The sequence below is a fragment of the Equus quagga genome, chromosome 7, assembly GCF_021613505.1.
Source record: "Equus quagga isolate Etosha38 chromosome 7, UCLA_HA_Equagga_1.0, whole genome shotgun sequence".
In the NCBI taxonomy this organism is placed as follows: Eukaryota; Metazoa; Chordata; class Mammalia; order Perissodactyla; family Equidae; genus Equus; species Equus quagga.
Window position 1 is genome coordinate 22,241,361 of NC_060273.1, and position 25,983 is coordinate 22,267,343.

The 25,983-nt window shown below is 52.2% G+C and overlaps 2 protein-coding genes across 3 annotated transcripts; both read right to left on the reverse strand.

The window, feature by feature from the left end:
• Nucleotides 1–1,303: 1,303 nt before the first annotated feature.
• MVP (major vault protein) lies at nt 1,304–22,878 on the reverse strand. Of its 2 annotated transcripts, none has more exons than XM_046666613.1 (15): nt 22,730–22,878; nt 16,196–16,327; nt 15,794–15,989; nt 10,668–10,791; nt 10,429–10,560; nt 9,205–9,299; nt 8,660–8,896; nt 7,008–7,289; nt 5,882–6,126; nt 5,608–5,805; nt 4,204–4,590; nt 3,279–3,395; nt 2,989–3,115; nt 2,278–2,466; nt 1,304–1,569 (listed from the first exon to the last, which is right to left on the reverse strand). In XM_046666613.1, the coding sequence occupies exons 2-15, from the start codon at nt 16,318–16,320 to the stop codon at nt 1,351–1,353; spliced, it is 2,673 nt and encodes an 890-aa protein (XP_046522569.1). In that variant the 5' UTR covers nt 16,321–16,327; nt 22,730–22,878; the 3' UTR covers nt 1,304–1,350. The 2 variants fall into 2 exon arrangements, with proteins under 2 accessions (XP_046522569.1, XP_046522570.1); XM_046666614.1 differs by having other exon boundaries at nt 22,622–22,838.
• Nucleotides 22,879–23,123: 245 nt separating this feature from the next.
• On the reverse strand, nt 23,124–25,905 carry PAGR1 (PAXIP1 associated glutamate rich protein 1). Its single transcript, XM_046666619.1, has 4 exons — nt 25,735–25,905; nt 24,897–25,398; nt 24,611–24,693; nt 23,124–23,552 (listed from the first exon to the last, which is right to left on the reverse strand). Exons 2-4 carry the CDS (start codon nt 25,376–25,378, stop codon nt 23,353–23,355), a joined length of 765 nt encoding a protein of 254 aa, XP_046522575.1. The 5' UTR covers nt 25,379–25,398; nt 25,735–25,905; the 3' UTR covers nt 23,124–23,352.
• Nucleotides 25,906–25,983: the final 78 nt, after the last annotated feature.

Consider the following 25,983-nt stretch of genomic DNA (forward strand, 5'->3'; position numbering starts at 1 on the left):
TTGAGTTGGAGCAATGGTTGTTGGAGGCAGCAGGAGTTGAGGTTTCAGAGGTGGTGTGGTTGTTAGTAATGACAAGGTCAAGGGATGGCCATGGGAGCCGGTGGGTGAGATGGGAAGGAATGTACCTACCACAGACAATTCTCCAGATATCCTTGGCAATAAACAGTGCCAACTCAGCACTCACCGTGTGCCAGATGAAGAGTTTGAAGTTGGTTACCTCTCTTAAGGGAAGACGTAGGAGAGTTTGTAGGAAGCGGGGACGGAGGGGCTGACTCACTTGCCTCTTCCATCAACACTGAGCCAGCACTACCGAGCACTGTGGGCTGACAGCCAGCCCCCGGCCTCCTCGACAAGCTCGGACTTGAGTGGAGCCACTTGCCACATAAATGCAACTCAACTTGGAAAGAGACAAGGCTTATGGGGCCCCAGTGCGGGGAAAAGAATAAGACCCTAAAAAAGCATCAACCCTGCTCAGTAGGGGAATTGCCGGCCCAGTCCACAGAGGAAGAGAGATCAGAGAAGGTTAAGTTGCCTTCTCTAGCCACACAGCGAGTAAACCCAAGCTTCTCTCTTTACCCCTATGATCTTTTTACTTCCTCAGCAGAGATCAGGCAGACCCGGCACCTACACTCCACCTAGGACCAAGGGCTGGGGAACCTTGCAACCTGCACTTGTGTGTTCAGACTGATCACGCCTGGTTCCTGCCCCCAAATAAGGGCTCGTCACTGGGGGAGGGTGGGAAAGGGGCACCCCCGCTTGATGCTCCGAAGAGCCGATACCATCCTCCTCCCTCTCTGACATCCTCATCTGAGAAAAGACACGTGCACAGGCCTGCCAGGTGCAGTGTGACCAGCAGGTGGCACCAAAGGGAGCCTCCCATGTGCTGGGGTGTGGGGGCGGCAGGAAGCCAGGATGGCCGCACCTACAGCTAGTGGGTTAAACTCCAGAACCTGCTGCAAGCTGGGCTTCTGGAGGAATTGGTAGCGAGAAGGGATGGTGCTAGCGCAGGAGCCACCCCGAGGGGCCGGCCAGGCAGGCCCCATCCTCTCACCTGCAGCATCACCTCTCCCCACTGGGGTCTAGGAAGCCTGACTGCTAAAAAGCCAGTCTGGTTGGTAAGACTTTGGGGCCCCGTTGCTACCTGTGTGGCTTCAGGTTAGTCTTCTCCCTGCCTCAGTTTCCTCTCCACTTTACAGATGGGGACGGTCCCTACTAACTGTCTCAAGATTTGAGGGGTATCTCCTTCCCGCCATTAAACTCCCTTGTGAGTTTATGTTTGCAGACTTATGGTGACAGAAAACAGTTTAAATGCCCAGAAGTGTGAGTTTTATTTGTCAGCACAGTATGGAGCTAAGGCATGATGCTCTTGCTTCCAAGAGCTTGAGGGGCGGCAGGGAACTGGAGAGGTAGGCCTTCTTGGGGGTCGGGCCCCTTGGCTGCTTTTTTGACCGGAGGCTGGGCCTCAGACCCTAGCCCCAGCAGACCCAAGGCTGTGTTGAAGAGGTTGATGGGAGTGGAGCCATCGGTGATGAGGGTTGATTTCAGGCCCAGGCTCTGGAGCAGTCTCACCTGGAAGGAGCAAGAGGAAAACGAGAAGATGGAGTCAGGCCCTGGTCCCCTCTCTCGTCTGCCTGGGGCAGGCTGCCATCCACTTCTACCCAAGCCATCCTCATAGCATTAGTCAGTGATAAGCGAGGAGCATAAGGGGAACCAGAGGGGTCCATCCTCTTCATGGCCTAGAAGGCCTAAAAGATCTGGGCCCTGCCTGCAGCTGCCTCCGACCGCTCCCATGCCTACCTTACTTGCCAGGTTGCAGCCATCCAGTCCTTTCTCTTCCTTCAATGTACCAGGTTTCATTCTCTTTGTGTCTGTGCACTTGGAGCCTCTCCTGGGAAGCCCCTGGCAACTCTACAGAGGGCTCACTTATCCCCCTCTTCAGAGTGACCCTCCTTAAACCAACTACATCATGAAGCATCACCTCCTCCTTCACCTTATCACCCTGCTTGACTTCCTTAGGACATCGGTCTGTGACAAGTGCTCCAACCTGTTTATCTCCCCGAGGAGGCCCAGCTCACTGCCGAGCCTAGTCCAGTGCCTGATATGACACCATACTCAAATGATGCAGGTCAGGACACAGGATATGAGAGAGTTCGTCACCACCTCCCCTCACCCCCAATATCTCCCTAGATGTTGTGTTTGCCTCCTTAGCTCTGCCTTCTTGGTTCCAAGTTTCATCCCAAGACATGCACACATCCCCCCTGCACTCTCCGGACTCACCTGCATCTCTGGCCCTGCCACAGCAAGGTCCCTGATGGTGCTGGGGCCCAGGGCTTCCGTCATGTGCTTGAACTTCTTCGCCTCCACCTCAGCCAGCTGCTGGGCCTTGCTCACCTCTAGCTCCAGCTGGGCCCGGGCATAGATCAGTTCTAGCTCTCGTACTTTCTTTACCCGCTGGAGCTCAGCCTCCTGGAAGGGGAAAACCCATCATTCTTTCGATTGTGTGGCCCCTGGCAACTGTCCAGCAAGTCACCCTAGCCAGCAAGCCTGAGGAACTGAGATGGAAGGGACAGAATTGTGAACTTATAGTCAGTCATGTGTGAACCTGGCTATATGACCTCTAGTTAGTGACCCACAGAGCCCTGAATCCAAGCCTGAGGTCCCGCGTCTGTAAAATGAAGATAATACCTACCTTAATGGGATTTCACGTATTAAATAAGATCATGCATATGAAACATATGCAATACCTGGTACAAAGCTGGCCAGTGTCTGAGCATGTATTACACGTAAGATGTGTGTCATAATAATCCTTTCCTTCCAGGCAGGCATTAGGTGAATTAATATAGGGCAAAGGACTTCATAAACCACCAAGTATTTGAATAGGGCCTTACATTAGGGTACTTGGTATCCTACTCAGCTTCAGGGACTGCAGTGATCTGGCCTCTTCCAGACCCCAAGGCCACACCTTCCACGGGCATCTCCCGGACTCACCGTCTCAATGGCCAGGGCCTCTGCCTTTAGCTTGGCCTGCAGCACGGAGCCCTCTCCCTCGATGCGCGCTGCCTCTGCACGGGACTCCGCCTCTGCCTTGGCAGCCCCAGTGCTCTCCACAGCAGTGCTGGAGGCGGTGGTGGCAGTCAGGCAAGAGCCAGGAGAAAGCCCAACCAAGCCCTGACCTGGCCTTGACCTTACGCTGTAGCAGCTTTCACACTCACCCAGCTCCCCCAACCAGCTGCTTTCCCAAGACCCTCGGCCATCTTTTCCTTTAGTTCTCAACCCACCTCAGAGCCTCCAGCTCCAAGAGTTCCCTGCGAGCTTTTTCAGCTTCTGATTGGTCCAAGATCTTCTGTCTCTCAAGTCGGCCACGGGCTTCTTGCTCTAGTCTCTGAGCCTCGTGCCTGGATGGAAGAGGGGACAGGTAAGATGCTGGCTTGGGGCCAGAGCTGGAATGGGAGCTCCAAGAACAGGGACCATCAATCTGTTGGGTGCCCGGGACAGACCCTGGCCCACAGGAGGCACTCAACATGCAAAGGCAGTGTGTCCACTGCAAGCCAGGCATGATTCTGGGCACAAGGGAACACAGTTGTGACCCAGGCCCCTACTTTCATACAACTTACCTTCCAGTGGGGAAAAGACAAGTAGACAAGGATGATTTCAGACAATGACAAGTTCCTTGAAAATGAGTGATACAATAATGACTGGGCAAAGAGGGTGCTGTGTCAGTTGCAGGAGAAAGAAAAGGGCTCCCCTAGGAGGTGACCTTTGAGCTGAGGCCAGAAGGAGGAGCCTGCCCTGAAGCGCTCTAGGGGAAGAGCATTCTGGGCAGAGGAGACAGCCAGTGCAGAAGGCCTCAAGGTGGGCATCTGAGGAACAGAAAGGAGCTGGTGGGCCCTGGAGCATGTGAGCCTGGGGGAAGGCTGGAAGGCAAGAGGCGGGCAGGCAGGGCTGGACCCCAGGGTGCCTAGAAGGCCATAGAAATGAGCTTGGTTTTTAGCATACACACGGTGAGAAGCCACATGAGCAGGGGTGGCATCTGGTCACATTTTAAGTAGGTCATACTATCAGCTAGGTAAGGATGACAGTAGGCTAACAATCAGGGGATGCCATGCTATCCAGGTCCCGGCAGTGGGCTGGAGATGGGGACCCTGGAGAGGTCTGGCCTGCAGTGGGCAATGTGAGCAGCTGGGCCCCCAAGGCCTCACTCACTTGGCGGCTGCCTCCTGGGAGTTGGTGGTGATCTCGATGGCCAGCTGGACACTGCGTTGCAGGGCGTCCCGGGTCCTCTGGTCCACAGGCTCCACTGACTGCACATCCACGCTGCTGACCACCAAGCCATTTTGGGGGAAGATAGCGCGGTCCCGGGGCTTGGGCAGGGCCATGCTGTCAGACCCCTTGGCTTCCAGGGTCTCAAAGCCAAAGACAGCAGTGCGAATGATGCGGGCCGAGTTCTTATGGAAGTCATCGAAGGTGACAGAGGCCACAGCCCCCCGCACCCGGGATGCGATGGCCTTGCAGGCATCACCCACAAAGTCAGGCACTGAGAAGAGCTTGGCTGTCTCTTGGGGATCCTTCCAGTCACTCAGTTCAAAGTGCCTGTGAGCAAAAAGGCCTAGAATAGGGAAGCCGTTTTCCTCCCAGAAACAAATCTCTCACCTTCTAAAAGGACTCTGACTGCCACCCTCAGGGGCTGGGCAAGGTCTCGCATGATAGAGAATGCTAATTAGGGCCCACCACGTGCCAGGTAAGGTCCTAAGAAACTTACACATGTTCCCATTTAATTCTCTCAGCCACCCTATGAGGTGGGGATGAGCATTATCCCCATTTTACAGATGAGGAAATCGAGGTCTAGAGAGGTTATATAACAGAACTGAAGTCACAAAATATGTGGCAAGCCAGGAAGTTGAGCCCAGGCAGTGTGGCTCCAGGGTCTCTGCTCTCAGTTGTAATGCTGTAGTGACCCCGAAGATGTCAGTGCCCCATCTGCCTGTGTCATGGTCCTGGTCACTTAGCCAAGAGGTGAGGAATGTGTGTTGGGGGCTGTCGAGCATTGCTTCTGAATATGACTTGTCTCTCCTAACTCTAATCACTGCCATTTGAGCTCTAACTATGTCTGGGGCACTGTTCTAATTCTCACTGCATCCTTTCAATTCCCTGTGGAGTTGATGGTCATGCTGTCATCCTCATTCTTCAGACTGGGAAACTCAGGAAAGTACTTACTTACAGGAAAGTGACAGGAAAGTCACTTACCCAGTCCACAGCTAGCAAACAGCGGGGCTGGGATGCAGACCCAGGCAGTGGGCCCCCGAGCACATGATCTTGACCCCTTGCCCACACTGCCCACTCCCACTGGTCACGTCCAATAGTTTTAAAAACTTTCAGTTATGTGTTTGGCTGAACACATGCTGAGAGCTGGGGAGTGTCCTTCTGCCATGTCCCCAAAATCCTGTTCCCAGGAGGCGAGCCTGCATCTTCCCTGTCATTCCCTTGGGCATCAGACTGGATTTGCAAGAACCCCTGGGTTTCCCTCCACACCATGGCATAGAGTCAGGCGTTCTGCCCTCATCATGAGCCCGGCACTTCAGGAGCCTTCCTCAACACCCTACCCCTTACCAGTTGTAGGCAAGCTGCAGCTGCAGCCTGGCATGGTCTGCAGTTTCAATGGTGATGACGTCTGTGAAGAAGTCAGGCCCGAGCAGCAGGCAGAGGGCACGGCGGGTGTGGGGACGCTTGGGCCGCCCAGCCGAGAGGGACAACACCGTAAACTGCTCCTCAGGACCCAGTGACACCAGCTCAGGCCCAAAGACCACGCTGCAGAGGGAGCCAGGAGTCAGACACATGGCGAGCCTCTCCCACCACGTGCACCCCCTCATGGCAGGCCCCTCACCGAGCTCTCTTCTCTCTGTAGTCATACACCTGCACAGCAGCGTTGTGAGGGACACGGTAGCTGACCACATGGGTCTTGTTCCGGGGAGCAAAGGGCTGAAGGGTCTTGGCCGTCTCCTTCGCACCCCTGTCCGCGAGAGGGTCCTGCCCCTTGTTCAGCAGCTCCTCCACCCCAGGAGGCAGCTCTTTCTCCCAGAGGACCTCGTCCTGGGTCAGCATGTAGGTGCTTCCAATCACAGCACGCACCTTGAGGGAAGACAAGGAGGAAGGATGTCACTAGGGGAAGCGGCAGAAAGACCCACCCAGCAGTCCTGGAGCAGCACCGAGGTAGTTCAAGGCTAGCACAGTGTCGTGGTCAGACGTGGTCTCTGGAATGGTCTCTGGAACGAGGCTGCGTTCAAGTTCGCCGTCAGCTAGCTTGGTAATCTTGGGCAAGCTATTTCACCCCTGTGCTTCAGTTCCTCATCTGCAAAATGGACCCGATAGTGGCTACTTCATAGGGTTGAGGAAGGAATGATATCTCACACGTCTAGTGCTGAGAACTTGGCATATGGTAAGTGCTCGATATTATTTACTCTGGAATGCTCCTTCATGGGGCAGCTTGGAGGACATCCCAGGGACAGATAAAATCCTAGGAAATAGACAGCATACACTAACATTTCCTAGGATTCTGAGCTCTATTTCTAGGTCAGATGCTTAGAAAAAGAGGTCAGAGATGTGACCCTACGTCAAACCAAGGTCATAGTTTCAGGCAAGGGGGCAAAGAGAAAGCATTCCGCCAGGATAAGAGCATGGGGTAGGAGGTCAGTTCTTATTGTTCCCAGGCCACACTGCGGTCAGTCCTTTATTCAAGGGAGGGATCCGCAGTGGGGATAGTTTTTCCATCCTAAAACTTAGCTCATCTTCTCCCTTGGGGTTTTCTGGAATTTGAAGTTAGATATTTAAGACAAAGGGAAAGCAAATACTCCACAGAGTACCCTCAGACCTCGCAGCCTGCTGTCTCCGATGCCGCTGTCGGTGCTCCCCTGTCTCTACCATGGGCCTCCTCATCAGCGTCACCCACTCACCCAGAGCAAGCCACCACCATGGCCACACGGCAGTGACAGTACCCATCCCTCCGCTGTTACCTTTCCAGTCTTGACGTCCTGAACGTAGATGCCCTCATTCTGGTCCAGAGGGATGGCCTGACGCTCTTCAACCACCTCCACCTTGGCAGACGGCACATACTCCAGGGGTCCACGGATAAGCCAGCGGTCCCCAGCCTGATGCAAGACCTTCTCCTCCCCCTCCCCCTCTTCCAGGGGCTGCAGGGCCCTCAGCAGCAGTCCCTGCTGCTCCGACAGCACGTAGACATCCTGGATGCCTCGTTCCAGCCTCTCTCCTGGTCTGAGGAAAAAAGACTTCTCTCCCTAGTGGGGAGATGCGGGGTTAGGAGCAGCTGCCACCCAGGGTCGCGGGTGCATCTGATGGCACCTCCCTCAGCTCTGCGTGACTGCGGGCTTGTGCTGAGGACAAGCACCTCCCCCACCCCCACATAGTAATCCAGTGAAGTGTTATCTGGGCTGTCAGGCTCTCTACAAATGCCTGCAGAGCTCGTCTGGTCAAACCTGCCCTTGAAAAATTTTGCAAGTTGTCAGGACCTGGGTCTTCACAAGCGCAACAGTTAAGAATTAATCTATTGCCCTTTGTTTCTCCCATGCCTTTTCTTCTTGGGACATAGTCCAGAGTTGGCAAACCCTAATGTTTGGGCCAAATCTGGCCAGCTGCCTATTTTTTAAAATATATATTTATTGAAACATAACCCACATACCATAAAATATACCTATTTGAAGTATACAATTCAGTTGTTTTAGTGTATCCACGGAGTTGTCCAACATCACTACTATCTAATTCCAGAACATTTTCAGCATCCTGAAAAGACACTCTACACCCGGTAGCAGTCACTGCCCATTCCTACCCTCCACCAACCACTAGTTTATTTTCTGTCTCTATGAATTTGCCCATTCTGGACATTTCATGTAAACGGAATCATACGATATGTGGTCGTTCACACTGGGCTTCTATTGCTTCTGTTCCAGTGCTTTCAAGATTATCCATGCTGTAGCATTTACCAGTACTTGATTTCTTTTTATAGCTGAATGATATTCCATTGTATGGATATACCACAATTTTTTATCCATTCATCAACTGATGAACATTTGAGTTGTTTCTACTTTTTCCACCTCCTATTTTTGCAAATAAAACGTTCAGGGAACACAGTGGCACTCGTTCGTTTGCATGCTGCACATGCTGACATGACAGCACGGTTGAGTAGCTGCAACAGAGACCATATAGCCCACAAAGCCTAAACCTTCTACGACCTGGCCCTTTACAGAAAAAGGTTGCCAACTCCCACAGTTCAAAGAGGGGATGAGGTAGGGGGTAGGGAAAAGTGTAAACTAAGAGATTTGTTTTATGCAGGATGACAAAGTTTCCAGAACAAAGGGATGTGAAATATGAGAGAAAGTTTCTAGCTCTGTTGGCACAGGGCAGGGCCAGGGGGCACTCCCAGAAGAGGCAGTGTGTAACGAGGTCGGAGGCTGCAAGTGAATTCAAGGGGACGCTGTTTCAAGAGCTAGAACCAAGTGTGCAAAGGCACAGAGGAAGCCACGACAAGCTTGGTCTTTCTAGAGTGTGCACCGGGGGTGGGAGGAGAGAAGGGAGAGAGGTCGGAGGGCCTTGGGCCGTTCACGGGCAGTCACCCCCAGGGCAGGCCTCTGGGGGAGGCCGAGGTGCTTACCTTGACTACACGCTTTTGCCCCAGCTGGTTCTTGCCATCCGGTCCAACGGGGTCGAGAATCACACAGTAGTTGTGGGGGCCCAAGGTGGTGATGGGCACGACTCCCAGCACCTCCTCATAGACATCGGGCACGTGGGCCTCCGTGTCCTGCACTGTCACCAGCCATTCCTCCCCAGTGCGGCGGGTCACTCCTCTCAAGTCTCGGAAGTTCTGCCGAGCCCGGAGGTGCAGGGCTGTCTGTAGAGCAAGATGTCGGGGCGTTTGAGTAAATCTACCTCCAACCTCCTCAGGGAGCCTGGGAACCCCATTCATTGGCCACTAAATGCTCCCAGGTCTGAATGAGAGTTTCTAACAACCCAGGAGGGCTTTTTAAGCCTTTCAGATGACCCAGGATAACCCTCAAGTGATCTAACCTCTGAATTTTTCTTTTAGTTACCATAGAAACATTGCTTCTCTTTTACTTTCATGTTATCTGCCACCATCTCTGCCACTCTGAGTAGTCCCTACCCCAGGGGCCCTTAACCCACAGCCCCCAGAGCACAAACCTTTTCTGTGAGGACCACAGCGTCCACCAAATCCAGAACCTCCTCAAACACTGCTGGGAGATAAGCACCCACGGAGCGGACCAGCCATTCTTCTCCTGAGCCAAGGGCAGAGAGTAAGGGTCAAAGGTCACCCGGCCTGCTCCTGAGCTGCCCTTTTCCTCAGCCAACTGGGAACCCGCAGAACTTTGTAGGTGAGAAGATGCCAATGCCCCCAGGTTCAAGGGCCTGACAGGAGTCCTTGTCTTTATTCCTTTGAGGCCAGAGGAAAACCAATCTCTACTCAGGGGAATAAAAAAGCCCTTCTTGGGGACGGCCCCTTGGCCGAGTGGTTAAGTTCGCGCGCTCCCCTGCAGCCGCCCAGGGTTTCACGGGTTCGGATCCTGGGCGCGGACACGGCACTGCTCGTTAGGCCATGTTGAGGCGGCATCCTACATGGCGCAACTAGAAGGACCCACAACTAAAAATATACAACTACGTACCAGGGGGCTTTGGGAGGAAAAGGAAAAATAAAATCTTAAAAAATAATAATAAATAGATAAATAAATAAAAAGCCCTTCTAAGTGCCCAAGCTGCTGCTCCACCAACACCCTGCTGTGCCTTCTCTTAGCTCCAAAGATCACCTCTTTTCCTTCTCCTAAAGAGGGCAGCAGAACTGCCTCAGTTACAGCTGTGGACGTCTTTTGGTTTATTGGAGAAGCAAGAGCACCTGGGTACAAGTTCCAGCCTCGCCCTTCCCGGCCGTAAACCCAGGCAAGTAACCTAATTTCTGTGCCTCAGTTTTGTTACATAGAAAATGGAAATAGCAGTGCCTCGAGGTTGTTAGGACTAAATAAGTTGCCATTTGTAAAGCATTTGAACCGCACCTGGCACACAGAAGGCACTGCATTTGGTAAGACATTTTGCTTACTACATCACATTTGTCAAATACAATTGCTAATGGTATGCGCACACCTGCTTTGTTGATCTAGAAACAGACTCGGCCACCGCCCCCAGCTCACGCTAAAGGGTCGGGGGAGGGAAGAGGGTCAGGGTTGTGGTAGTGCCAGCATGAAGGTGGGTAGAGGAAAAGCTGTGGGCAGCCCCTAAGAGCTTACAAAAGATCCCGGGGAAGCACTTCCTCCCAGGCTACAAGTGGCTTTCCCCAACTTTCTCCTACTTCCCTGCAGTCTGGGCAGTCGGAGGCACAGCCTGCCCACCCTCCTCAGTGCCCCTTCACAACCTTACCAGTCACCCTCTCCTTGCCGTCCCGGTCCCAGCACTCCTTGCGGGCCCTCAGCCGCAGGGCCTGGTTCTGCCTGATGATCGTTGCCTGAATGATCTCCAGGACCTCCACCTCCTTCCGGGGGATATAAGTGCCTGGGAAGGGAAGATGAGGCGCAGGTTGAGGGTCAGAAGGTATCAGGGCTATGACGGGAAGGCAGGAAGCCTCTGACCCCGACTCCGGCCCGATGGAAAGAACTTACCAGGTCCTTCAAATAGCCACTCATCTCCTGCTACCACCTTGTCTCCATTCTTATCCTCAAAATCCAGCAGTGCCTTAAGATGGAGGGCAGTGTTGGGCAGAACCACCTGCAGTGGGGTGATGTCCTAATAGGGGGAAAAGGGAGGCCATGGGGCATTCAGTGCTGTGACCCCAGGAGTCAAATCTGATACCTTGGCAGTCAGAGTCCATAGCACCAATCTTTACATGTCCCAAATAAGACTCTGACTGCAATGTACAAGGTAGGGGTAGTCCCGAACCCATTTGGTCTGAAGAACTAAGAGTTGACAGAGAAAGAGTATGTCACTGCTGATGAGCCAAGGACACACCTTCCTCTGCAGGAAGTGTTTAGAAGTTGTTTTCAGCTAGAAATCGAGGTAGGAAACCAGGTAAAGGGCTTGATGGGAGATGTGGGAGAAATACCTGGGAAGCTGAATGAATGAGTATCTCATGGCTTAGTGTGCACTGGGGCTCCCTAGGAAGTTAAGGAGGTGGGAGGGTATAAACTGCTAGAATAGGCATGTTTTAAGCATGTGGCTTTGTTTTCAAGGTTACCTCATGGTCACAAGATAGCCATTGACTCCAGTCATGGCGCCTCATGAGGAAGGAAGTAACCAAACCTTTTAGAAGTTTGTAGAAATGTTTCTACAAATAGGACTTCACTCGATCTTTGACAATGTTCTGAGAGAGGCAGGAAAGCAAGGAAAGAGAGGTTCATAGAGGCCCAAGGACATGACCAAGGTCACACAACTAGTAAGGAACAGAATCAGGACTTGAACCTCCGTCTACCTGCTGTTCCTTACTCCAACTAGAGTAGCCCTATGGCAGAGAAAGTCAAATAACTCTGCCCTACTCACTGACTACACACTGGGTTGGAGAGAGGCAGAGCTGGAGGTGTATTGCCCAGGCAAGCCCCTCCCTGTACACCTTCCATATGCATGGCACCTAGCTGGGTGTGGTGGGGGCAGGACACACCCCCCTTCCTCTGTCTTCTTGAAGTTGAAGTTCCAGCAGGTGACAAGACAGTCACAGACCATTCTCTCAAGACGACTGTGGAGAGCGTCAAGGGAGAGAGGTTATAGAAGTTCAGATGAAGGAGAAGTTAGAGAAGGCCCTCAAAAAGTGGCATTTGAACTGGGGCTCAAAGGAGAGCTGGCTTTTTTGTGTTTTGTTTGTCTGTCTTTGGTGAGGAAGATCAACCCTGAGCTAACATCTGTTGCCAATCCTCCTCTTTTTGCTTGAGGAAGATTGTCCCTGAGCAACGTTTGTGACAATCTTCCTCTATTTTGTACGTGCGATGCTGCCACAGCATAACTTGATGAGTAAGTAGTGTGTAGGTCCGCGCCCAGGATCTGAACTCATAAACCCCGGGCTGCCGAAGCAGAATGCATGAACTTAACCACTGTGCCACCAGGCTGGCCACAGGACGAACTGGGTTTTGATACAAAGGTGTGGAAGGAGGAGAAGGTGGTCATCATCTGGGAAGAGCATATAGTCCAGCATGTTTTTCACCTCCCACATCTACTGTCATCACTTCCTATCTGACCTATTGCAAATTCAGGTCTCCCTTTATCTATCCCTGCCATCACCCTCACCTAAGCCACTAACATATCTTGCCTCAGTGATGGAAATGTCTTCCTGATTGGTCTCCTGGCTGCCATCTCCATCTCTTCCCAGTCCATTCCCCACACCGTCACAGGCTTCCAGCTCTAGTGACTGGGTACCCAGTAGTATCACCAAGTTAAGATCACCAAGGAATATAAGAGAAAAACAGATTTGAGGGTAAGGGAAAGTGTTAGGTTTGGATGTCCAGTACGTTGTGGCTGAGAGACATCCAGGAGAGGGCTTCCTCTAGGCAGTTAGGGGACTCAAGTCTCTAGCTCCCAGCTAATGTGTAGGGTTGGTCTTCAACATAGACAAAGTAGTGACAGCCACAAGAGCACAAGAGGGCACACAGGAAGTTCAGGACAGAAGCTGAAGGCAGAGGGGGCAGGGGAGGAAAGGGAGACATCTAAGATGGAAAAGACATCCACAGAGCAAAATGTAAAGACACGTTTTAATAAGAGGGCGGATCAACAATGGATGTGGCTGAGATGGCCCACGAGACACAGAATGACTGTGCACTGGGCCTGGCCTGCAGCTAGGATGTCTTGGGGCTTTGCCAAAGCAAGTTCAGTGGAGGTGGAGGCAGGGGCTTGTGAGGGAATACGGCAGAGAGCATTAAGCACAAGTGGTCATCAAAGAGTAAGTAGGAAAGGAAAGAGAGAGCAGGAAAAAGCTAGAAATTGGATTCACAAGACCATTCATAGAAGCCCATACAAATTTCGTGTGCATATCCTGGGACCCAGCAGTTCCAGAAATTAATAAATTTCTACGCTTAGGGGCCGGCCCAGTGGCGCAGTGGTTAAGTGCACACATTCCGCTTCGGCGCCCAGGGTTCTCCGGTTCAGATCCCGGGTGCAGACATGGCACCGCTTGGCACGCCATGCTGAGGTAGGCATCCCACATATAAAGTAGAGGAAGATGGGCAACGGATGTTAGCTCAGGGCCAGTCTTCCTCAGCAAAAAAGAGGAGGACTGGCAGTAGTTAGCTCAGGGCTAATCTTCCTGAAAGAAAAATAAAAAATAAATTTCTACGCTTAAAAGAAACTAGTGTGCACAAGGACACACAGACAAGGATTTTCATAGCAGTACTGTTTTTTCCTAAAAAGTGGAAACATCCTAAATGATTCTCAATAGGGAAATGGCTGAAATTCTATACATCATATGGAATTGCATACAACAACTAAACAAGAGATGATTTATGCATCAATATGCAGAAGTTCATCCAAAATGCACTGGCACACCATGGTGCGATAGTCCTTATGCAAATAGGTTATAATCAATACTAGTTTTAGATACATACTTATGTGAACGCATAAACATATCTGCATGTGTATACCCTGAAAGGATGATAGTAGATACCTCTGAAATGGAGAGCGGGTACAGGTGGTGGAAGTCAGAGAGGATTTCACAGCCTCATGAATGCATTCTTCAGAATGGAAAGCTTACGCAAGTAAGCCTTTAAGGCCAGAAAAGGATGGAAGAGGCAGAGCATGTTTATTGGCCAAGAGAAAGGCAGCAGTAGCGGAGAAGGTAAAGACAGAGGAGACAGAAGCTCTGGGTGGGGAGCAAGGCCTCAGGAGACAGAGGATGAGTCGGGTTCCCGGGTCCACCTGATGGAGGGGAACCTCCTCAGGCTCCAACAGGTAGAAACGAGATAAAGGTAGGTATAAAGTACGGGAAAGGACACGGATCCAGATCCTAGCCTCAATTTCTAACTAAGTGACCAAGTTGTTCAAGAGTGAGAGGGCAGAAACTAGGAACAGAATAGAGAACGATAAATATTTAGAAGCATACACAGAAAAATGAAGAGAAAGCTGGTTGGGAAGGAAGAGAACTGATCAACAAGGCTGGGGATGGAATAAACCAAACAGCCCATCTGCTACTTACGATATTGTGTGTTAGGGGGTCTGTCCGAAAGGTTAGGAAACCCCTTCTGGGTGCGAAAACAGAAAGAGGGGGGAAGACCGATCCAGGACCAGGTTTTGCTGCCAGTCCAGCAACACACCAGTGCACAAGAAGTATGTTAAAATTGTAAGGTTCAGTTGGGGTAGGAAAGAGACCAGGAAGAGAGTCTGAGGGATAGAAGATGGGATCCAAAGCCTTGAGGGGACATGACAACAGAGGGGGGCTAGGAAAGGGAGACTGATGGTCAGGAAGAAGCTGAGTTTAATTTCAAAGGGGGGGCCAGTGGGAGAATAACCAAGTCCAGAGGGGACATGGCAGTGGGCAGGGCTGAAGCAGAACAGAAGAGCCAAGGGTCAGAGTTGAGGTCAAAAAGGTCAAGATGTTGACAGGGTCATTGCAAGGACATTAGTGAGGCTCCCAGGAGGACAAGAGGGTGGGGGAAGGGAGGCCCAAGCCAGGTACCACCTCGGTGAAGATGGGCAAGAAAGTGGTACGGGCAGGGCAAGCCCACTGAAGGAAGGCAAGTGTTGACTAGAAAAGGAATGTCTCAGAGGCATTGGGCTCCAAGGAGGAAGAGGCCCAGCCCTCCTGGCCTGGCGCACATGGGGTTTGAGAGAATGAGCTGCTGTGGGCTGGGGCTGCTGGGGAAGCAGAGGTTCAAGAGGCAGGATGAGGAAAGCTTTCTCTCTGCTCTAGGAAACTTTTAAGTACTGGCACTCACTACCCGCTACCACACCCCACCCAGAGCAGGATTTAGTTGGTCTAAGGAAGGACCTTGATACGGATGATTTTAAATTTTTGAGTTTCAGACTTAAATAAAGGTTTCAAGAAGAGTATAAAGAATACCCCTACACTCTTCACTCAGATTCCTTAAGGGTTAATATTTTAATCATTCCTCATCACTTTCTATCTCTACACACACATACTTCTTCCCTACAGTGTCTGCATCGGAATGGACAGCAACGTCTCAAAGCTTCCTGGGTCATGCTATCATGTTTCCAGCATCAAGAAGCATGCTTTGCAGAGGGACCCAGAGTGAAACAGTATAAAACGGCAAGGAGGTGAAGGTGGAAGAAACATTGCAGAAATGAAGGCAGGATGCCCACTCGCTCAAGCCCAGGCCCTGAGGACAACATGGACAAGGGCTTGGCTGGAAGGGCAGGCCTGCGATGCCTTCCCGTGGAACAGTCACAGATATCTGAGCCTGGACCTCCTCTATTCCACCATTGCTGTTACTGCCCACCACTGTCTGGCACTATTTGAGTGAATAAATGCTTACTCTTGGCACAAGTCATTTAGTGCCAGACTGGCCAGGAGCTTCCGTCAGGCTCTGGAGCCTGGAAGAATAGCTGGCGAGATGGGCTGACGGCTCTTGAAGGAGAGGCAAGTCTGTTGTGGGCATGTGAAGGGGAAGGGGGTGTTTGGGGAGGGTGAGTGGAGGGTGAGTGGAGGCACAAACAGTCGATTCTGCCCCTGGTGAGAACCAGCAAATGTTGCCCCCCATCCTCCGCCCCAATTTGTTTTCCCTGCAGAAAGCAGTGCAGAGCCCTAGGACAAGGTGGCAGGACAGGTGGAGTATAAGGGAGGCAAGCTGGGTACCTTTTCCAACACCTCCCCTGGGTACAGGGGGAAGGGGTCCTGGGCCAGCCGGATCTCTAGGTCAGCGTGGCGGAGCCGTACTTGTCCTGTGACATCAAACAGCACTGAGCCCTCGGCATCCCGGGACACTGGGTTGGCCACTGTGCAGTAGTGGCGTGGGGGGATAGTCACCATGCGCACAGGGGCAAACAGGACCCTGTTGGAGGGTGAGAAGTAGTGTGAGGACCCAGGGGACCCCCATTTCAACTTCGAAAGGAGCTAATGAATAGGAGAGAAAGCTCCCTGTCACCCATGTGAGGGACAGCTCTGCTTGGGAACAGGAAGGAGGTAGACGATCATGCTGGCAGACTAAGAGGGCTTCCTCGCCCCCACGTCTCCAGATGGCCCAGTCCTGACACCAACCTCTCATTGTCCTGCCGGATGTAAGTCTTTGGCCCAACCTCCACGCGGGACACGTTGCTGTTCTGGTCCAGCACGTGGATGTAGTGGTAGGGGGGGATGCGGATGATGGAGTCTTCAGTCGCCATGGTGACTCTTTAGCCCAGGGCAGCAGAGGGTGACAGACAAGTGGGGAGAAGATACGAGATGAGCATGAGGGCCTGGGACGAGGCAGGCATGAGTCTTAAGACCAGCTGGGGATGCAGAATGTGCCCTTCCTCCCCCAGCTTAGATTATTCTACCCTTTACTGTCCCCACGACCACCTCTTCCTTTCTTCTTCCCAGCCAGGGCAACAGAGCCCATCCACACCTCACTCCTGCCAAGAACTGCCTGATGCAGTTAACCACAGAAGCCCAGGGTCCTCTGCCGATTCCTTTCCCTCATTCCCATCAACTTCACCTCCCCCGAAGCTGCCTGCGGCACTGAAAGGGGCTTTAGATGAACACTTCCCAAATCTCTAAACACCCCCCCAACCCCCCGGCCCCTGGTATAGGAAGTAGAAGTAGGCAGAGCTGGGAGAGCTGGTCAGTCTCTGGAGGTGCTGTGGTCTTCCCCAGCACAGTAGGGAGCAGTGGCTCTGAGTAGCTCCATGGCTCCTCCAGGGGCAGGTAGCCTTTATTTCAGGGGATCCTGAAGACCCCAGCTACATTCAAACGTTAGCCCATAGCCCAAGAATATTTGCCTGATCTTTGTCTGCAGCCCTCCTCCTTCATGCTTTAAGCAATCCTGGGATGAACTGTTCAGACATGGGCCACCTCTCAGGGAAGGGATCCCTAACAGAACTGATGCTCCTATAGAATCAGCTGGATTAGAAACACCACAAATTATTCTAGTCCTTTCCTTTGTGTCTGGTCTGTTGCCACCCTTGGCTCCCTGCTGTTATGAGCAGAGGTTGGTTGGGGGGGGGGGGATAGGGTAAATGAGTACTATATTCCACCCCCCACCCCCTCACACCTCCACATGTCATCTGCTTCTGAATCCTGGGTGGTCCCATCTAGTACTTGGCCTGTTCAGGAATGTCACATCTCCTACCTAAACCCCATCCCTGTCTCCAGTATGCCCCGGACTTTGGACAACATGTCCCTTTGGGTCACACAAAGGGAACCAAGTTTACTAGGCAACTCAAAGCCTTGTTCTGAGACTTTGGTCACACAGTTCTGAAGCCACCATCAGAAAGGAGTGGCACCTCATTCATTCCACCATTTATCCAGCTTCCAACCCGGGTGAGAAATGGGAAGCAAGGAAGAAGAGGGAGTGGCTTGGCACAGGAAAAAACAGGTAGGAGCCACAAAATTACAGAATCAAGGCGAGGCCCAAGAGTTTTACTTGATTCATACCATCTGTAAAATTTCATTTTTGTTTAGAAATTTTGAGTTTTCACAAACTCCTGATTCCTGCTTTTCTTAAGTTAGGAGACAGGCCTACATTTCATGTAGCAAAATTGGCTAGAGCTAAGTAGCAGCTGTGCCCTTTAGATGGGACACAAGCTTTCCCCGCTTACCATAGTCCCCACCACTCCCTGTTGTCTTACACCTGGGCCATTGCACTCACATCACCTGCCTAGCTCCTGTTTAAAACTTTCTAACTCAGCATCAGCCAATAGAACTTTCCAGAATGATGAAAATTAAATCTTTGCTGTCTTTGGACTAGCCACATGTGGCTACTGAACACTTGAAGTGTGGCTAGTATGATGACTGAGGAACTAAAATTTTAATTTTAATTAAAATAGCCAACCATGGCTGGTTGATCCCATATTAGACAGTGTAGCTCTAAGTAGTTGAGTCCCAGACAGGGACAATGAGTCATTCAAGGCCACACAGCAAGTTAGTGGTATATCAAGATGAGAATCCCAATGGAACGTCTAGTCTCGTCTCTTTCCAGTGGCAGCTGGTACAGTGCTTAGGGGCGCAGGTTTAGACAGACTGCCTGGGCTGACTTACAATTCCGATTTGCGGCTTTCCTGCCTTGTACTGTTTCCTTAATATCTTACCTCATTTTGAAAGAGGTTACAGTTTTGATGGTTTCCTGGTACACTTTCCACATCAGAGGGATGTTATTCTGTTCCTCATTCCTTTATCTTGCAACTTTGTATGGGATTTGACCTTGATACTTTTCTGTTGCTCCTCTTTTACGTGAATTTTCCTTAACTTGTAGGAGAGTGGCCTTTCTAACATCAGAGCTCCCTCTTGTGTTGATTTCAGGTAGTGTTTGAAAATACAGGGGCTGGCTTCCCACTTTCCTCGCTCTGTTCCTCTCCCCACTCTTACCTGGACTTTCTCTTTCCTCTCTACAGACTTGTCCCACTCAGCTGTGCTTCCACTCCCTGAAGTTGCTCCCTGATGTGAGCCCTATCCCAGACAAGGCCCACAAGAGCCTCCGGGGACTGAGACTGCCTGGATCTTAGTTCTAACTCTTACTGAATGGGTAATCTTAGACAAGTCCCCTGCCCTCTCTATACCTGTTTCCTGGCCTATAACCTGGGACTGGATAGGGCATCTACTCGAGTTGAGGACTGAGTTAAGTATAAAGCCCTCAGAACAGAGCCTGGCTCTTCAGCAGCACTGTGTGTCTTCCTGCTGAGGGAGGGGCTAGCCTGAGACCCAGCTTCCCTACCCAGTTAGGGGATGGGACCTAGCACCAGAGGCTCCCTATCCCACCTGGTGTCTTGGCCTTAACCCTCACTGTTTACTGGTCAGGAAGGTGGCAAGTCTTGTGTCACCCCAGCTGTGGGGCTGGAACAGCAAAGGGGCATCTGACAGCCAAGTGAAGCCTTGTCCAGCTGCTCCTTTGCCAGGTTCTCTGCAGGGCGGAAGCCTAGCCAGGAAACCAGACGCAGGGAGAGCAAAAGCTAGGGCTCTAGGTGGAGGTGTGGACAGGGCCCTGTGAGGCCCCAGAGGGAAGATTTGAATTCTAGATGCCCATGCAAGGCTAGGAAGCAGGCTCCGGGACAGCCTCCAACTGCTCCTTTGTTGGACAATCCCCTACCTTCTATGGCTGAGGCCTCTCCACCATCTGTCACCCCAGCTGGGCCCAGTCGGGGGGCTGAGAGCCTCGCTCAGCTCAGTGGCTCAGCTGACTGTCATCCTTATGGCTGATCAAGCTGGGCTCCTGCCTTGTTCCGAGGCCAACCACCCTTGTTTCAGTCCCAGGACGCTGTCGCACCTTCCTGACCACCCACCTACCATGCCCTAAAGCTGTGCCTTCTACCTAGGCCACCTGCCAAGTTCACTCAACAACAGGTTTTCCCTTTTCCCTCACCATCCATGGAAGTAAGTCTCAATATAGGGCCTCTCAGGGGATCCAGGGAAACTATTTGACTCAGGTAGCATGTTTGTGACAAGTCCTAGATTTAGACTTTTGTTGTTTGCCAGATGCATTGCATTTTACTTCCAATATATCAGGGCCCTCCAAAGACAATGGGTAAGAATTGTGTTGACCTTCAGAAGGTCCTGCCCAGCCTTAGATTTGGCCCCCAACTCCCCAAGTCCACCCAGACCTCCCCTCAGTGCCTGCTTCCACCTGCCCCTCGCTGCTCTCTGGGCACATGTTCAGCCTTGCCTGATCACACTTTCCTCAAGTGTCATGAGGCTCCTGCAAGAATAAGTCAAACTTCACCCAAAGTCTCAGAGACCAGTAGCTCTCCCACTGCACCCACATACACAAAGAAGGGAAGGGGTGATGAGCAGAGAATAAAACAGCCTGTAAGAAGCTGAAGCTGGGCTCATCGTCTAATTAAGAGGCAGCTCTTGACCCATGTCTTGGCTCCAAAGTACACCTATACTACCGCTAGATTTAAAAGATAAATGAGTTACGAGTCACTACATATTAGAGACCCTCAGGGCCAACTGTGAATGGCTGACAGTGAATCTTAAAAAGCAGATGCCCAGGTGACCAGCCACATTGTGTATTGGTCTGCAGTGAGCAGCAGCATCGGCATCACCTGGAAGCTTGTCAGTAACACAGAATTTTGGGCCCTACTGGCGAGTTGCTGAGTCAGTCAGCTTTTTAAGTGCATCCCCAATTATCCGGGCCACATTAAAGGATGAGCAGCTCTGGTCTAAAGCAGCCACTTCAACCCTGGCTGTACATTAGAATTACCTGGAGATCGTTTAAAACCACCCATCTCTGGGCACTCCGATTTAATTGGCCTGGGGTGTGGTCCAAGCATTGCTATATTTAAAAGCTCTCCCGTTGACTCTAATGCATAACAAGGATTGGGTCCCGTCACAGCTGGAATGCTCTTGGGCCACTTGCTAGCCTCTGAGCCTTACCCTCCAAGACTGTGAAGTAGGAATAAAAGTGACTCTTTCCTGGGCTTAAAAGAATTTCTGATTAGAGGCTGTCCCTCATGCACAGTAGGAGCTCAACAAAGGGTGGCTGGGAGGAACACGACCTCAGATTGCAGACTGCTCCTCAAGGGCAGGGAAATTCACTTCTCCTCCAGTGCCCTCACCCCCAGGTCCAAGTAGCCCCCTAGCCAACACAAGCCCCCTTATCCCAAGCCTTGGGTTCTCAGTCCAGGCAGAGCTGAAGCTGGAGGGGAAGCCAGTGACTCAGCCTTGCCACCACGATCAAGCTTAGGGTTAGGAGAATGCACATGAAGTTCAGCATAATAAACATGGGGCCATGTCTGCTGTTTCCCATCACTGATTTTAAACATTCTAGCCTTTGTTTGGAGAACACGAGAGCCACATTACTCAGGGACAGCAGAGAGGCTGTTTTCACCAGCTTCGCGGTTTAGAGGAATTATCTCCTGCTTTAGGGGACTCCAGTGGAAATTCTTGAGAATTTGTCTCACGTAAATCATTTCTTGGCAACAGAGATTTAGGAACTTTTCTTCCTAGAAAAATCTTATCTGAGCTCCAGCCCAACTGGGCCACTTTGTGGGAGGAGGAGCAGCTTGCTGGTCTCAGTGGAGACAGCAGCTCCGCCAGCTCAGGATGCTTCTTGTCCTGCCTCCACCTTACCTCCCGGATGCTGCCAATTAATGCGAATCACTGAAGACAAGGATTGCCTAGATTAGAAGTGGCCCAGGAACCAGGCTTCAGATCAAAGTTTTCTAAACTCACCCAATCATAGGACTCAGCTGGGAGCGTTGATCCTGTTCATGCCAGTTCCCAGGGCTCATCCACCCACTGGGCCAAGGTTTCCAGGAGAGACTCTAAAACTTGTACTTTCAACAAGTGCCCCCAAATAACAGCTCCCACTTATTAAGAACTTAACCTGTGCCAGGCATTGGGTTAAGTGTCTATTAATTAAAGGCACTTTAATTAATCCACTCATTTAATCCTCACAAGAACCTAGAAGTTAAGCAACTTGCTCAGGATCACACAATGATCAAAGGACAGGGCCAGATCCCACCTAGATAACGGGACTGCAGAGCCCTCAAACCAGGGGGCAACATGGCTTCTCAGCTAGAAATGTCAATAAGATTCTAAACCTAGGAACGAGGACTTAAGGGCCTGGGCGGGGCTGGATACTCTCCAGGAGATAGTACCAATGGCAGTTCAAAGGGGAGCATTTTCTGCAACCTGGGAGGGTAGCAGCCCACAAAGAGGCCTTACTCTGGGGCCCTTAGGCTGTCCCTGGGCCATGCACTCAAGGCAGCCACCCTGCCTGCTCATGGCTTCGGAGAGCTGCCCTCCCCAGAAAGCTCCACCCCAGGGCAGCTGGGTGCCCTCTGTACCAAGGGTGGAAACAGGCAGTAGTTCCCAGGGAGTCAGCTGGCACTCCCCATAACAGCTTGCCCTTCCCCTGTAACCCAGGGGTCCACTCAGGCAGGCAGCAGAGAACATGGGACATCTGCCTCAACTACACGCCCCCAATGCTTCACTTGGATGCCAGCTCTAACAGCTTTAGGATCACAGGCTGATGGCTCCAAACAAGCTCCCCCTTTCTCACTTCCCTCTCCCAAAGAGAAAACAAGAGCCTTGCTCACCAAACTGCACACCTCCCGGAAATGCAGCCTGCCTTGAGATCACCCTGCTAGCGACTTCTCCAGTGAACCACAAGGCCCACAGCTGACACAGGCCTGAGTGAGGCAGTAGGAAAACCTCAACATTTAGCAGAGTTAATGGGTCTCCATGGGGACAAATCATATTCTAAGAGCTCAAGGGGACAGGCCAGAGAGCAGGTCCCCAGGAAGAGGGGAAGGTGAGTACAGTAGGGACGAATCCAGCTCCAGGAAGGTGTCTGAATGGACCCCCAAAGTTTCCTCCACCCTTACTGCTGATGTGGGAGCTGGAAGTCAGAAAGGCCTCAGGTTTTTGGGGTGCGGGTGTTGATCTACTTTTGCCTCAAAACACGGAAAAACTCCAACAAGGAAAGTAAAACCTCCCAAGGCCAAGCCTCCACCCACCTTCTCCTGCTATGGTTCAGAGAGCTCTTACCTGTCCCACAGCAAGGCCCCAGAAGACAGGACAGGGCTAGACAGGGCCTTGAGAGGCACAAGATCCCACCACTGGTTTGGGGCTTTGGGGCCAGTACAAAGTACTCACATCCAGAAGTGTGTGGCTAGCTGCAACAGACTCCTCAGATTGAGAAACTCCCTCAGCCAGCCCCTGGAAATCTTGCCGGGGGCGGCCAGGGCGAGGCCGGGCCAGGGCAGGGGAATCACTTCCCAGAGGCGGCAGCGCTCAGCAGGCTCAGGGGTGGGGCCTGAGCATTTAAAGGGCCCTTGCAGCTGAAGACACTGTGGCTCATTCAGCGCTCAGGAATTTGCGCCTCAGAGTCAGCTGGCAGCCCTGGAAGGGTGAGAGAGCCCAAGCCAGGGGCACAGGGGCTGACTGAGTTCACCTCTGTCCATCTAGCTTTAATTTCCTGGTCTGGGGGAACACAATTCTGCCCCTCCACAACTGTGTGGCCTCCAGTTGCAGCCCCTCCGCTAAAAGATAACTTTGCATTTTTTATTTTAGATTCAGAAAATTCAGCACACATGTCCAAATAGATGTTCAACAGAAAACATAAACACACACACACATATCCTCTATCTGGCAAGGTGCTGTGGTTGGGAGCTTGGAGTTCCTCTCCTTTTCCCAAGGTTCCCAGTGCCCTGGGTTAGGGAAGGAGGGCCAAGGCCCAAGCAGGTCCACATTCTGCATCCTAAAGGCAGCAGCAGCAGTCAGTATTTCCGCTGCCGGGGGAAGAGACTACTCCCCGAGGACCGGAGTGGAGGGCTGGTGGAGCTGGGGTCCTCTGCGTCCAGGCTGAAGAGGTCCCTGCCAGTACGAAGGATCTGCTCCTCCAGCTTTTTGTGTCGCTTCATGTCTGAGAGGACCTTGTCCAGGCGGGCCTCCCGTTTCTGACTCCGGGCTGAGCTTCCTGGAGAATGGGAAGGTGAGAAACGTGGGAGGAAATGAGGCAGTGTGCACCAGACCTGCCTGGATGGTACTAATTACTTGGGGAGCTCGTTAAACATTCTGATTTCCATGCCTCTTACATGGAGGTTCTGAGGTTTAGGGCTGGGCTCACATGGGCTGGGCAATGAAGGTTCGAATTATGAAAAGGTGCCAGTAATGTGAAGACCAGGGAAGAGCAAGAGCAAAGGCCTTAAGGGAGGAACAGGGAGGGCTGTTCAAAGAGGAGCTGGAGAGTAGAGAGCTGGGCAAGATGTGAAAGATGAGGCCAAAGAAGTGACATCCAGGTCCTGACAAGGGGTTTGGAGCTCTTCTTTTAAATGGAAATGCCTTTGGAAGCCTTGATGGCCCAGGGGGTGAGGGTTGGATTCTCTCTGACACACTCTTTCCCACCCCCCAGCAATAAAATCCTTTGGAGAATTTTAAACGGAGAAGTAATACGACCTATGTTCTAAAAGAATCATTCCAGTTGCTGAGACTGGAGTCCAGGAGACCAGTTAGGAGCTACTACAACTCTCCAGGCAAGAGAGATGTGGCTTGATTGAGGGATTGGTGTTGAAGGTGAGGAGTAGCAGATGAACTTGGAAATGTAGAGGCAGAGCTAACAGGATTTGCTGCTGACTTGAATGCTGGGGTAAAAGAGAAATCAAGATGGCTCCAAAGATAAATTCTAGGAAGGCATGTGGGGTGAGAAATTGGTTCAGATGAGGAGATGTAACTGAGTACAGCAGTATAGGGGTGTGGATCTATATAATAACAAGTGACCAGGAAGATGGACTTCTGGGGAGATGGAGATGAAAGGAATGGGAAACACGACAGACCTTTCTGTGACAGTCTCTTAAAGGAAGACAGGGTATCCATCTAAGCTGGAAGGATGGCACCATGGGTGAATGCTCTCTCCTGCAACTAGAAGTTGTGTAGCAACCAAGGCACCAAGCAAAGGCCTCTTTTAGGGAGTCAACTTTTGGGTAAATGGGAGCAGAGGCCCTTCACCTCCCCCCAACACTTCCCTCTTGTCTGTACCTGGGGTGCGTCTCCGGTCAATCAGAGAGTCCTTTGGTGTCATTGGCTCATCATCAAAGTCAAATTCTGTAGGCATGTGCGGTCTGGGACAAGTGGACATAGAGTGAAAGGTGAGGGTGGTCCCCCCCAAACACCCACACCATGAGCTTCTCCCCAGCCTGCCGGCTCTTCTTCTGCTCTCTTCCTTTCTCCACTTTCCATGCTCCTAGGTCCCACCTCCCTTCCCTATCTCTTCCTGGCATCAAGGGAGCAGCCTCAGGGACAAGGTGTAGGGGTATGCCCTCACTTTTCCTCTTCCTCCTCTTTGGCCTCAGGCTCCTCATCGGATCTCTCCTCTTCACTCTGGGCTTCAGGCGTGGGTGGACGGCGGGGAAGGATCTCAGCTTGAAGCTCCAGGGTACCGTGGGTAGCCAGCAGTTCATAAAGCCGCTGGATTTCGGAGGGGGGTGGCATCCAGGACTGCCCACCTGCGGGCAGCTCCACCTCCTCATCGCTGCAGGGCACGCACCAGTCCTCGGATTCTCCATTGGCATGTTCTTCACCCTCAGCGCTAGGGGCTTCTCCCTGCACCTCCTCGGCCCTTGACCCCTCACGCTCGGCCTCCTCCCGGCTTCCTTTCCCCTCTTCCTCGGCTTTACTGGCCGAAGCAGAGGGGCCTCCGGTATCCTCCACGGCCAGAGCTTGAAGGCCGGAGGTCACCTCCCCTTCTTCAGACAGAGGCACCGCCGTGGTGGCCGTAATGTCTCCATGACCCCGGACAAGGGACATAGGCCACTAGAGAACGGGCCCTACGATGATAGGAGATGCACGAGTACTAAGCTGGGGGGGGGGGGTACCCCGCTCTCCCCAGGGGATTAGGGAACGTCTCTCCAATCAGACTCCAACAGCGGTCCCTACGACCAGCCTGTCCCTTCCCAGGAGGGGGCGCTCAGTCCCCCCCAAGGATCCCGCCCCACGGATCGAGATCCAGTACTCCAATGTTCCCAGGGATCGACAGAAACTACTTTCCGGGCAGGAGAGAATCGGACGTGCTCTTCTCGCCTTCACTCCGCCCCTCGCCACATCTGTATCCGACGCCCTCTCCCCACACCTCGCAGTTCCGCCACCTCAGCCGGGGTACGCACCTGGAACTAAGACCCGCCTCCTGGGCTGCGCAGGGTCACAGTACGCAGGCGCAGAGATGGCGCGGGAGGTCCACTCTAGTTAAGACTACTTCGAAGAGGAAAGCAAGGGAAGGCTTGTGCACATGCGCAAGTAGGCCCTCGGGCATAATAGGCGTCGGCCCACAGTAAAGATGGCCACTGGGATGGCACATGCGCATACCACCTAGTGGGTTACCCCGGAAAGGAGGCGGCGGTCCCACCGGCCCCCCG

Coding starts and splice junctions, on each gene's coding strand:
- PAGR1 (XM_046666619.1), bottom strand. CDS start 25,378: ATGTCCCTTGTCCGGGGTCATGGAGACATTACGGCCACCACGGCGGTG. Junction 24,694..24,896: donor AAAGAGGAGGAAGAGGAAAA/GTGAGGGCATAC, acceptor CACTTGTCCCAG/ACCGCACATGCCTACAGAAT. Junction 23,553..24,610: donor TGACCGGAGACGCACCCCAG/GTACAGACAAGA, acceptor CCCATTCTCCAG/GAAGCTCAGCCCGGAGTCAG.
- MVP (XM_046666613.1), bottom strand. CDS start 16,320: ATGGCGACTGAAGACTCCATCATCCGCATCCCCCCCTACCACTACATC. Junction 5,806..5,881: donor TACAGAGAGAAGAGAGCTCG/GTGAGGGGCCTG, acceptor CTCCCTCTGCAG/CGTGGTCTTTGGGCCTGAGC. Junction 2,467..2,988: donor AGGCCCTGGCCATTGAGACG/GTGAGTCCGGGA, acceptor TTCCCCTTCCAG/GAGGCTGAGCTCCAGCGGGT.